This window comes from Aegilops tauschii, chromosome 1 (assembly GCF_002575655.3).
Source record: "Aegilops tauschii subsp. strangulata cultivar AL8/78 chromosome 1, Aet v6.0, whole genome shotgun sequence".
Taxonomy (NCBI): Eukaryota; Viridiplantae; Streptophyta; class Magnoliopsida; order Poales; family Poaceae; genus Aegilops; species Aegilops tauschii.
Window position 1 is genome coordinate 405654180 of NC_053035.3, and position 13596 is coordinate 405667775.

At 46.9% G+C, this 13596-nt stretch overlaps 1 protein-coding gene across 1 annotated transcript; it reads left to right on the top strand.

Moving 5' to 3' along the window:
- The first annotated feature begins 4098 nt into the window (after positions 1–4098).
- On the top strand, positions 4099–5613 carry LOC120968242 (uncharacterized). The gene is made up of 2 exons (XM_040394833.2): positions 4099–5101; positions 5260–5613. Exons 1-2 carry the CDS (start codon positions 4165–4167, stop codon positions 5319–5321), a joined length of 999 nt encoding a protein of 332 aa, XP_040250767.1. The 5' UTR covers positions 4099–4164; the 3' UTR covers positions 5322–5613.
- Positions 5614–13596: the final 7983 nt, after the last annotated feature.

A 13596-nucleotide genomic window follows, 5' to 3' on the forward strand; every position in this document is an offset into this window, starting at 1 on the left:
GTCGGCGACGAGCAGGAGGAGGTGCGCCGCCCCGTGACCGACGCCAGCGGCGGCTTTGCGGCCGCCAGAGAGAGGCGCAGTGCAGACGGCGCCGTCCAGCGCCGCCCAAGCCACCGGAGGCCACCGCGTGGTCTTCCACTCTCCAGTGCGCGCTGCCACCCTCGTCGTGAACTGCCAGGCGCGGAGCGCGCTCTCTGCCGCCGCCGTGCCCGTACAACCACCCCGCCGTGGACCGGCGCCATTACGCCAAGACCGACCAGGATTAGTGGGGGAACGGCACCAGTACACCTCACTGATGCTGCCTGGCCACTTAAGCCCCTTGCCAAGCCACTGCCTCGCCGTAATTGCTCGCCGGAGCGATCCCGTTCACGGCCACCCCCTCGAACCGCCTATAAATAGAGGCCCCGAGCTCCACCTCGAACCCACACCACCTCTGCACACCTCCAACACCCCGCCTAGGCACTGGAAGAGCCCCGAGGGAGCCTTCTTCCTCAACTCCGGCCGCCGCGACCCGCCACGGGACCCAGCTCGATTCGCTCCCGTGCGTGCATCCCTAACCCCCAGCTCTTGCCAGTAGCTCTCTAGTGCATCCACGCTCCTGACCCGCGCTTCAATTCGGAGTTTGCAGCACCCACCGGAGTTCTCCACCATCGCCCGAGCCGCCGTCCGCCGGAGAAAGTGTCGCCGTCGACGTGGTGCTCCCCGACGACCAAGTCCACCACCCACCGACGCGGAAGGACTCGCTGAACCTCTTGGTACACTCCGATCTCCCTAACTCGCCGTGGTTCGACGCCGGCGACCACCGCAGCCTTCGGGCGCCGGCGAGGATTTGAACCTGACATGTGGGACCCCCACGTCAGCCTCTCTTCTTTCTCTCCTCCGAAGCGTTTTCTGTTGGCGCCTTCGGGCAAGTACGTTTTCTCTGTGGGCTGGCGCGTTTCTCTTCGAACCGTTTTCTGTTTTCTCGGTTAAGTCCCTGGATATTTTCTGTTTCATCACAGATTAGTCCCTGGACTAAAACTCTTATAACTTTTTAATAAAAAGTGATTTTTGAGTGATTCTTTTTCTGACAGTCTTATATTTTTGTCTAGTTTTTTATAGGATTTATTTGGAAAATTCTTGAGACAACTTTTATGCACGCGTTGGTTTTCACGTTAGTATGCATTTTCGCTATACCGTAGGTTCCGGAAGAGGTGACGGAGCCGCGAACTTCACCGAGCTAGACTCCGACTTCTCCGAACCAGGCAAGCATGTTTGAACCTTTGATATGATAGGTGTTTTGCATGTTTGCGTGAATAGTTGTGCATGGCATATGAGCATCGGTGAGTATCTCGTTGCATGTGAGGTAACTACCCGTGTGTTCCGAAGTTACAATGATCTCTGTTGAGAGATGGCCTAGTCATGTGGTGACATGAAGGGCAGTAAGGTGGTACTGTTGTAGCATGCCAGCCTTACGTCATCCGATAAATTCCGACGTTAACATGGACGGAGTCACGTTATCGTTCTTCCCCCTTCCGTGCTACCACATGTTTTCTGCCAGAATGCGGTTTAGTAAGTTGGTAACCTCTTTCCGTGTACACACCAAATAGAGGGGCCGGGATGAGGGTTCCATGGCCCTGGATTAAAGCCAGTCATCCAGTTAGGGGGCATGGGTGTTTCCGGTTGGGACCGAGAAGGGGGCACCCCTTAGAGCACGCGTATAGAAATTTGATCCCATGCTACGCGAGGTTGTAGCCTCCCCGACTCAAGGTTTTTCTTGAACATTGCCGAGGGTGATTCCTGGCTTCGGAATTTTGAATGGGTGTGTACTGGTTAGATGTGTTTCTTCCAAAACACCGTAAACGGAACTAGTCCCCGTGACTACTGAAATCCGTTGGCTGCGTATCCATGGTCAAGGACCGTGATCAGTGAACCCATATCTATGTCAAGTCCTCGTGGTATTATCCCCGGTAAACAATCTTGAGTGGTAAACTTGGTTAAACATTATTCCTGTGGATGGACTAACCCTGTTGTTTATCTCATGCCTGATTATTCTCTTGATATAATTTAAATTCATGAGCTACTAAGTTATGAATATAAGCCCTTTATGTGATGTCGCTCAGACGTCCGACTGTGGCATGTTTGTCTTTTACTTTCAATATAAGTCCTTTATGTGATGTCGCTCAGACGTCCGACTGTGGCATGTTTGTCTTTTACTTTCAATATAAGCCCTTTATGTGATGTCGCTCAGACGTCCGACTGTGGCATGTTTGTCTTTTACTTTCAATATAAGCCCTTTATGTGATGTCGCTCAGACGTCCGACTGTGGCATGTTTGTCTTTTACTTTCAATATAAGCCCTTTATGTGATGTCACTCAGACGTCCGACTGTGGCACGCACTGTCTTTTATTTTCTATCATAAGCCCTTTATGTGGTGTCGCCTTGACGCCCGACTGCGGCATTGTTATTCTGCATTTTCCTCTCGAGGAGTCATTCAGACACTCGTTTGGCCCTCAGTATTTACTTTGGGATTTCGGGAGGACTACCGCCCGACTTCTCTTTTATTTCCCATGCATTATTATCTCTATGTCTGATTGCACTTGTTAATCTGTTCTCATGCATCATGTTTACATTTGTTATATCTTAAGTCCGAACTGTCTTGCGAGTAATTTCATAGTACTCACCTGGCTTGTTGATTTGGCCAGATGTTGACGAAGGCGATCTCATGGATGAAGAGTTTGATAGTGAGTCCGACGCCTAGAGGAATCCCAGTCAGTCCCGTGCGATCCTGGATATTGGTCACTTGTATTATATACGCTTCCGCCACCCGCAATAAGTCTCCTAGAGCCTCACTCCGACACTCGAAGAGTTGTTAGTTTTCAGGAGTCATATCACCAACATCGCTGTGATATTTCCGCCACCACTCCTATCGTGAGTTAGTAGTTATGCCACCCTATCCGCCATTATGTTTTAATGGTGTGCATGTAATAAATTGTTGGGCAGTCTCCGCTCAACCTTGTATTATATTCAGTACTCCTGGTTTTTTTCTTCTGTGATCAAGATTTTGTCTACCAGTAAGAAGGAATTCTTCTCTACTGGTCCGTAAAAGGGATCGGTCTCTCAATAAATATTTTTATTGGAAAACCGGTCGTGACAGTGAAGGAGGCCAACGGACGGGCGGTGCCGATTGAGCTGCCCTCATAGATCCGCGCGCGGGGCGTGAAGGACCGGCATCGGTTCTATGGCCGTGGGCGACAAGCTGGCATCGCACCTGAACCGGAGATGCCGCCCGTGTCCACCCGTGAGCGCTCCACCGCGATGCGGAGGGCCAGCTCGTCATCGTCTCCAGTACCATCGCGAAGGAAGGCGCCCAATCATCATCGCCAAAGCCGTCAGAGTGGCTGCGGGTGCTGGACATGGTCGCCAGAACTCAGGAGTTGACGGATTGGAGCGGAGCGGAGTGAAGTGAGACTAGGGCTTGATCCGGATAGGGATTTGTGGGGTCGCGATGGGCCAGAGGTGGGCCGGGCGGACTTGGCGAACGCGCCCGGGCCGCCTCATATCCGCTCTACATTTGGGCTGGATATGAGGGGTTTTGATCGGCCCGACGTTTGAGGCCGATTTGAGGCCTCCAGTTAGAATGGTTTTTTGTGGTCAATCTGCCCGCTCGGGCGTTTGAGATGGGGTTTGAGACGTCCAGGTGTAGATGCTCTTAGCTAACAAGATTGGTCTGTCCAAAACGACGCATCTATCCCACATTAGGGCCAGCGTTGGACTGCTGAGTTGCATATATGTCGGTAAATATGTTACAGTTAAAGGACTAGAGGGTGAAACGAAAATATAGTGTGTCAGCACAGCAGATCGACAGATCGTGTGAGACGCCTGCTAAATTCCCCTCACTGCTACTCGTCCTCTCCCGACTCCAAACCCTAACACCCAAAATCCTCCAAAATCTATTCGGCGGCCGTACCAACACCCAAAATCCTCCAAAATCTATACGGCGGCCGCACCGCAGGCACACGCGACGATGCCGCCGAGGCTGGTGCGGGAGCTGGGCGAGATAGAGGAGCTCGTGGAGGAGATCCTCACCCGCCTCCTGCCGGACGAGCCAGGTAATCTCCTCCGCGCCTCCTCGCCAGCCACGGCTTCCGCCGCCGCTACGGCGACTTCCACCAAAGACCTCCCATGCTCGGCTTCCTGCACGACTGGCCGAAAACCCGCGCCGAGTTCTTCCCCACCACGGATTTCCGCGCGCGCGGTCCCGACCACAGGCACCAATATTCCGTGAAAGATTGTCGCCACGGCCGCGTCCTCCTTTCGTACAAGGATGACAATCAGCCGACCTTCGTCGTCTGGGACCCCATCACGGGCGGCCAAACGGTACTGTGCCGCCCCGAAATGTCGGGGGCGAGCAGATGGCAGGCCTCGTTGCTCTGTGCCGCGGACAGCTGCATCCACGGTGACTGCCATTCGGGTCCCTTCGTCGTGGTTTTTGTCACCCTTGACGAACAAGAGGGGGTCGCCACGGCGTCCGCGTACTCGTCCGAGACGAGTACTTGGTGCTCTCCGGCCTTAACTGCCGTTGCTCCTTTTGAGGAAGAAATCGACTTCTATGACTCGCCTAGTGTTCTGGTTGGAGACGCGCTCTATTTCCTCGTTTTCCGGGAGCAGGATGACGAGGTTATTGAAGATAGTATTCTCAAGTACGATCTGGGCAAGTCTTGCCTGTCGGAGATTCTTCTGCCGGAAGAAGAGGTCGAGCGTGCCAGCAACAATCCTATCCTCATGGTGGGGGAAGATGGCAGGCTGGGGATCACACACCTGTTCTTTTACTGCCTCTCCGTCTGGTGGAGGGAGGTGGATCCCGATGGAGTAGCGTCGTGGACGCAACGGATAGACATCGACCTCAAGACTGATCTTTTTCCCCTTGGCAATTTTTCGATACCACCAGAGTTGGGTGGCTCTGTCGAGGGCACTGGCATCATTTTTGTAATCTCAAAAGTTGGCACCTACATGATTGATCTCAAGTCACAAAGCTCGAAGAGGCTCTCGAGCAAGCTGTATCAACATCCAAATGTTAGATGGTCCCTCTTTCCCTATGTTAGCTTCTACTATCCACCAGGTACTACCTTACCTATGTTTTATATGTTCTCTCCTAGTTGTAATTTGTGTATAAATGTTTATTACTGTAACACATTTCAGTTAGTGTCACAGATAAAAGTAGCGAGTGTAGACCGTAAGGTGATTTCTCATCGTACTGATAATTGTTTCTTTGTTTAGCGGTGGCTGGTGTTGTGGCTGAATCATCAAGTGAAGCTGGACACGGCAATGAGGAAGCATAACTCTCAAGCAATGGAAGTTCAGTTTGCTGTTTTGGTGTTGGCTTTGGTTTGGTTTCAAGTTGTATGGATGATGGGAGAGTAGTGTGAGTTGGATGAGTGATGGGAGAGTTGTGTGAGTTGGATGAGTGAAGAAGATCAAGGTGATTTTCTCTCTCGCCAACAAAATCAAGTTTGTTACTGCACTTTGATGTGATGGTTTCGGGTAAAGCTAACATGAGGGTTGCATACTTTCACTGTCGAATTCCAGACTGTTTTTAATAGTATTGTAGGAAAAATATGTGCCTTCTACCCTGATCAGTAGATTTATCACTGTTGGCATTCTCATGCCTATGATTGGATGCCCTACTTGGAGTGATTTTGGCTAGCCATTTGAGCGCTATGCAAATTTCGGGTGGTCTAGTGTTTCAGGACAAAACAATATAATTCAGTTACAAAGGAAACATGTCTAATAAATACAGCTGCACTTTTGCTACTGTTTTTTTTAGTTTTTATTTTAACATAAAGGCTAAAGAGACGCTAACTAGGAATATTATGCATGTCTTGTTGGTTGCACCTACCAATTTGTGTTTCTGGGGAATGCATTTGCATCAGACTATCAGAACTTAGTTGTTGTTCATTCATACCATAACTACATGTTAAATAAGGTCATGGTGCACAACTCTCATTTTTAACACACATACCATGTGCTTCTCTTTTCTGCTTATAATGAATGTGACATTAATCTCTTCTTTTTTCGTAGTCTCTTTTTCCCTCTTTAAGCTACTAGTTTCTTAGACATGCAGTTACGCATATCATCAGTTCATTGCGTAAATGCTATTGCATTATTCCATTCTTTTGCCTCATGCTCCGCTTTTGTTGTGTTCCCATGTGAGCAGGTACAGGCTAATATGTTTCATAGATTACCAGTCGTGTACATCAGGTTAAAAAACTTGGTGTCTTGCAAAGATAGTTGTTTTCTTATGGGGAGTGAATATGGATTTTACCGCTCGTGGATCGAGCTGAGAATTTTGCTGTGGCTCACAATATAGCTAAGGGGCCAATAGCCCCTGTGCGACGTCTTTGAGATGAATTGGATGAGGGGCGACATAGTTGACGAAAATATCTCTGATGCGACCTATTTGAGCCAACAATAGCTCCAATGCGACATGGCCCTGTTTAACCATGAAATGCAAAACATAAGGGGTTAGTGGTTTGGCCCATCAGTTATCCACATGAATGTGGGACCCACCACTTACTCACATGCGTGCGGGATCCACAGCTTATCCACATAAGCATGCCCCGACCCGAGCCATCCACGAGCCCGAGCCAGCCCACCCCCCATTGCCTACCCTTCCCCTTTCCCCTTTCCCCCACCTTGTTCTTCCTCTTCTCCGGCAACGAAGCGCGCCGCCGGCGAGTGTGCCGCCGGCAAGTGATGTCTCGCTCAACTTCGGCCTCCTGCCAATCATGGCTGCACTACGGTCCAGTGCCGTTGACAAGATGCCACGATTGCCCGCGCATGGAGCCTCTGAAGCGTTTAACTTGTGTGAAGGAGGAAAATGGCAACCGTGGGCGCGAGTTCATCAAATGCTTGAGCAAGCCACAACCGGGGCAGGTTAGATCCGTGTACCGCACTAAGCAGCTGGATCGATTTCTTTATTTTTCCGTCGAATTTGGGCGGTGGATCTGATCTAGGGTTCATGCCGCCGTCGACCCCTGTTTACCCTGTTTTTCAGGTTCTGAAGAAATGTGGACATTTCGAGTGGCTCGATGAGTAAGTTGAGAGGTTGAAATTCGAGGCTTCAACACAAGAGCTCAATTTCAATTTTGGGGGGCAGCTTGGTGTGGAACACGCCTCACATTTGGTGGACAGAGACGATCCGATGATGGACAGTGCTGAAGTGTGAATTGAAGAAAATGGGCAAGCAACTAAAGCAGCTGATCGATTTGAAGCAGCAAGCAAATATGATGGCTGGAGCATTTTGTTGTTGTGTCATTGCTATGGGTTTCTTTTACTTGATGTTCATCAATCACTAGAAATTGTTACAGTTTCAGTATGTTTGTCAAGCTAGTTTCAGAGTTAGGGGTCCCTAGTTTCAGTTATTGTGTCTAGCTAGTAGTTTCAGTAAGTCAGGGATCATTTGTTAGCTGAATTTGAATTTGTGTGAAGCAAAGCCTGAATTCTGGTAATGATATTCAGACCCAATGATATTCTGGTAATAGAATGTGATATGTGCGCCATGCCAAGCTCTTGTAACTGAATCGAAGCAGAGATATCCAGTGTTCATGCTCTGTTCTTGTTCTTCAGCACACCCCCCAGATTCAGAAAAACAAATCTTGCTGCCAAATAGATGTTGGGCCGTGAGAAAATAACCAGGCCCAAATTGAGACAAGCCCACCCGCGTAGGGCCACCAGCCCAGTTTTATAGCATAGAGGCGCTCATGTTTAAAAAAAATGCTTCGACTTAAACCTCAAAAATAAAATGTTGCTTCGGCAAATAAACCTTTAACAAACATATACTTCTTTACTTGTTTTTTCTTTAGCCAAATTTTTGTGTCGAATAAATGTTGGGCCGTATGTATTGTACTTTTTTGTTTTTCTTTACATATTTGTTGCTTGTCCACTATTGTTTTGTGATTCTTTTTATGCATGTCTATGGCTCCATGAAACCCAAATTTGATGGGGATATGTGAAAGCCTCAGAAAACATTTCTAGAAATGATCAAGTTAAAATTCGCTTGAAATTGGTCCAAGAAAATGTTCATATTTTGCTCTAAAAATAATGGCCAGAGGTAAAATTCACACCAATATTTTTAGGAGCACAGAAATATTTTTTTTGGGGCATTTCAGTTGCATGTCCGTGGTTGCACAAAAATTTGCACCCTACACCTACTAGCTAGGGTGACCCTATTAGCCAGGGCCTAGATACATGCATGCACACGTGCAGCACACCACGATATATATCAACTGACCAATATCAACTAGATAGAAAAAAGACAGATAGAACACATCACAATATAGTAGCATAAGTAGTAGCATTGCATGAGCTAGATAGTACCACATTAAAGATAGATAAACGGGTCCCAAGCACGACATACATAGTACCATTACAACTTATATAGATAGTTCATAGTTCAACCCAACACGACAATAATAAAAGGACACCCTAGATAAGATAAAACACCACCGGCTTGCTTGCTTGCTCCAGGGCTCCAAGGACAACTCCTCCATGGCCAACTCGTCTCCTCCATGGCCAACTCCTTCACTCGTCGTCATCGGTGGGGTACGGGAGGGTGTGCATGTGCTCATGAGCGGGGAAGGCGTTGTTGAAGTCGGTGAAGATATTGTACATAGTGAATACAATGAACCCGCATCCACACCAGAAAACACGGCCGAGGAGGTACTAGGCGTCAAAGGGGTTGGTGAACCTCACGATGAGCCCGATAGCATAGCCATTGTTACTGACCTCTTTGACTCGAAACATGAACGGAGAGCCCCTCGGGAGGTGGCGATAGCCGGCGGAGAAGAAGAACTCGGTCAGCCCCCTTGCCCCCCTCCACCTCGAGATCGCCCACACCCGTAGGGTGTTCTCCACCCGGACTCTGGTAGGGTATGAAGGAAATATGCCCTAGAGGCAATAATAAAGTATTATATATTTCCTTATATCATGATAAATGTTTATTATTCATGCTAGAATTGTATTAACCGGAAACATAATACATGTGTGAATACATAGACAAACAGAGTGTCACTAGTATGCCTCTACTTGACTAGCTCGTTAATCAAAGATGGTTATGTTTCCTAGCCATAGACATAAGTTGTCATTCGATTAACGAGATCACCTCATTAGGAGAATGACGTGATTGACTTGACCCATTCCGTTAGCTTAGCACCCGATCGTTTAGTATGTTGCTATTGCTTTCTTCATGACTTATACATGTTCCTATGACTATGAGATTATGCAACTCCCGTTTACCGGAGGAACACTTTGTGTGCTACCAAACGTCACAACGTAAATGGGTGATTATAAAGGTGCTCTACAGGTGTCTCCAAAGGTACTTGTTGGGTTGGCGTATTTCGAGATTAGGATTTGTCACTCCGATTGTCGGAGAGGTATCTCTGGGCCCACTCGGTAATGCACATCACTATAAGACTTGCAAGCATTGTCACTAATGAGTTAGTTACGAGATGATGTATTACGGAACGAGTAAAGAGACTTGCCGGTAACGAGATTGAACTAGGTATCGAGATACCAACGATCAAATCTCGGGCAAGTAACATACCGGTGACAAAGGGAACAACGTATGTTGTTATGCGGTCTGACCGATAAATATCTTCGTAGAATATGTGGGAGCCAATATGGGCATCCAGGTCCCGCTATTGGTTATTGACCGGAGACGTGTCTCGGTCATGTCTACATAGTTCTCGAACCCGTAGGGTCCGCACGCTTAACGTTACGATGACAGTTTTATTGAGTTTTGATGTACCGAAGGAGTTCGGAGTCCTGGATGAGATCGGGGACATGACGAGGAGTCTCGAAATGGCCGAGACGTAAAGATCGATATATTGGACGACTATATTCGGACTTCGAAAAGGTTCCGAGTGATTCGGGTATTTTTCGGAGTACCGGAGAGTTACGGGAATTCGTATTGGACCTTATTGGGCCATACGGGAAAGAAGGAAAAGGGCCTCAAGGGTGGCCGCACCCCTCCCCTTGGTCTGGTCCGAATTGGACTAGGGAAGGGGGGCGCCCCCTTCCTTCCTTCTCTTTTTCCCTTCCTCTTTTCCTATTCCATATGGGAGGTGGAATCCTACTAGGACTAGGGAGTCCTAGTAGGACTCCACACTTGGTGCGCCCCCTCCTAGGGCCGGCCTCCTCCTCCCTTGCTCGTTTATATACGGGGGCAGGGGGCACTCCAGAGACACAACAATTGATCCTTGAGATCTCTTAGCCGTGTGCGGTGCCCCCCTCCACCAAATTACACCTCGATAATACCGTTGCGGAGCTTAGGCGAAGCCCTGCGTCGGTGGAACATCATCATCGTCACCACGCCGTCGTGCTGACGAAACTCTCCCTCAACACTCGGCTGGATCGGAGTTCGAGGGACGTCATGGAGCTGAACGTGTGTAGAACTCGGAGGTGCCGTGCGTTCGGTACTTGATCGGTCGGATCGTGAAGACATACGACTACATCAACCGCGTTGTGATAACGCTTCCGCTGTCGGTCTACGAGGGTACGTGGACAACACTCTCCCCTCTCGTTGCTATGCATCACCATGATCTTGCGTGTGCGTAGGAATTTTTTTGAAATTACTACGTTCCCCAACAGTGGCATCCGAGCCTGGTTTTATGCGTTGATGCTATGCACGAGTAGAACACAAGTGAGTTGTGGGCGATATAAGTCATACTGCTTACTAGCATGTCATACTTTGGTTCAACGGTATTGTGAGATGAAGCGGCCCGGACCGACATTACGCGTACGCTTACGCGAGACTGGTTTCACCGTTGCGAGCACTCGTTGCTTAAAGGTGACCGGCGGGTGTCTGTCTCTCTCACTTTAGTTGAACCGAGTGTGGCTACGCCCGGTCCTTGCGAAGGTTAAAACAGCACCAACTTGACAAACTATCGTTGTGGTTTTGATGCGTAGGTAAGAACGGTTCTTGCTAAGCCCGTAGCAGCCACGTAAAATATGCAACAACAAAGTAGAGGATGTCTAACTTGTTTTTGCAGGGCATGTTGTGATGTGATATGGTCAAGACATGATGTGATATAATGTGTTGTATGAGATGATCATGTTTTGTAATCGAGTTATCGGCAACTGGCAGGAGCCATATGGTTGTCGCTTTATTGTATGAGATGCAATCGCCATGTAATAGTTTTACTTTATCACTAAGCGGTAGCGATAGTCGTAAAAGCAATAAGTTGGCGAGACGACAACGATGCTACGATGGAGATCAAGGTGTCGCGCCGGTGATGATGGTGATCATGACGGTGCTTCGGAGATGAAGATCACAAGCACAAGATGATGATGGCCATATCATATCACTTATATTGATTGCATGTGATGTTAATCCTTTATGCATCTTATCTTGCTTTGTTTGACGGTAGCATTATAAGATGATCCTTCACTAAATTATCAAAGTATAAGTGTTCTCCCTGAGTATGCACCGTTGCGAAAGTTCTTCGTGCTGAGACACCACGTGATGATCGGGTGTGATAGGCTCTATGTTCAAATACAACGGGTGCAAAACAGTTGCACACGCGGAATACTCAGGTTAAACTTGACGAGCCTAGCATATAACAGAGATGGCCTCGGATCACGGAGACCGAAAGGTCGAGCGTGAATCATATAGTAGATATGATCAACATAGTGATGTTCACCGTTGAAACTACTCCATCTCACGTGATGATCGGACATGGTTTAGTTGATATGGGTCACGTGATCACTTAGAGGATTAGAGGGATGTCTATCTAAGTGGGATTTCTTAGGTAATATGATTAATTGAACTTAAATTTATCATGAACTTAGTCCTGATAGTATTTTGCAAATTATGTTGTAGATCAATAGCTCGCGTTGTTGCTTCCCTGTTTTTATTTTTTGATATGTTCCTAGAGAAAATTATGTTGAAATATGTTAGTAGCAAAGATGCGGATTGGATCCGTGATTTGAGGATTATCCTCATTGCTGCACAGAAAAATTATGTCCTTGATGCACCGCTAGGTGACAGACCTATTGCAGGAGCAGATGCAGACGTTATGAACATTTGGCTAGCTCAATATGATGACTACTTGATAGTTTAGTGCACGATGCTTAACGTCTTAGAATCGGGACTTCAAAGACGTTTTGAACGTCATGGACCATATGAGATGTTCCAGGAGTTGAAGTTAATATTTCAAGCAAATACCCGAGTTGAGAGATATGAAATCTCCAACAAGTTCTATAGCAAAAAGATGGAGGAGAATCGCTCAACTAGTGAGCATGTGCTCAGATTGTCTGGGTACTACAATCGCTTGAATCAAGTGGGAGTTTATCTTCCAGATAAAATAGTGATTGACAGAATTCTCTAGTCACCATCACCAAGTTAGTAGAACTTCGTGATGAACTATGGTATGCAAGGGATGACGAAAGTAATTCCCGAGCTCTTCGTGATGCTGAAATCGACGAAGGTAGAAATCAAGAAAAACATCAAGTGTTGATGGTTAACAAGACCACTAGTTTCAAGAAAAGGGCAAAGGGATAGAAGGGGAACTTCAAAAGAACGGCAAGCAAGTTGCTACTCAAGTGAAGAAGCCCAAGTCTGTACCTAAGCCTGAGACTAAGTGTTTCTACTGCAAAGGAACTGGTCACTGGAGGCGGAACTACCCCAACTATTTGGTGGATAAGAAGGATGGCAAAGTGAACAAAGGTATATTTGATATACAGATTATTGATGTGTACTTTACTAGTGTGTATAGCAACCCCTCGGTAATTGATACTGGTTCAGTTGCTAAGAGTAGTAACTCGAAACGGGAGGTGACGATGTGTGTTGGAAGTAGTTCCAAGATTGATATGATCATCATCGCACACTCCCTGTACTTTCGGGATTAGTGTTGAAACTAAATAAGTGTTATTTGGTGTTTGCGTTGAGCATGAATATGATTTGATCATGTTTATTGCAATACGGTTATTCATTTAAGTTAGAGAACAATTGTTGTTCTGTTTACATGAATAAAACCTTTATGGTCATACACACCAATGAAAAATGGTTTGTTGGATCTCGATCGTAGTGATACACATATTCATAATATTGAAGCCAAAAGATGCAAAGTTAATAATGATAGTGCAACTTATTTGTGGTACTGCCGTTTAGGTCATATTGGTGTAAAGCGCATGAAGAAACTCCATACTGATGGGATTTTGGAATCACTTGATTATGAATCACTTGATGCTTGCGAACCGTGCCTCATGGGCAAGATGACTGAAACGCCGTTCTCCGGAACTATGGAGAGAGCAACAGATTTGTTGGAAATCATACATACATATGTATGTGGTCCGATGAATATTGAGGCTCATAGCAGGTATCATTATTTTCTGACCTTCACAGATGATTTGAGCAGATATGGGTATATCTACTTGATGAAACACAAAGTCTGAAACATTTGGAAAGTTCAAAGAATTTCAGAGTGAAGTTCAAAATCATCATAACAAGAAAATAAAAGTTTCTACGATATGATCGCAGAGGTAAAATATTTGAGTTACGAGTTTGGCCTTCAGTTAAAACAATGTGAAATAGTTTCACTACTCACGTCACCTGGA

What these genes read in the sequence shown, in the direction of transcription:
- LOC120968242 (XM_040394833.2), top strand. Translation starts at nt 4,165, where the DNA reads ATGCTCGGCTTCCTGCACGACTGGCCGAAAACCCGCGCCGAGTTCTTC. An exon ending in TAGCTTCTACTATCCACCAG is followed by an intron (nt 5,102 to 5,259) that starts GTACTACCTTAC and finishes TTCTTTGTTTAG; the next exon opens with CGGTGGCTGGTGTTGTGGCT.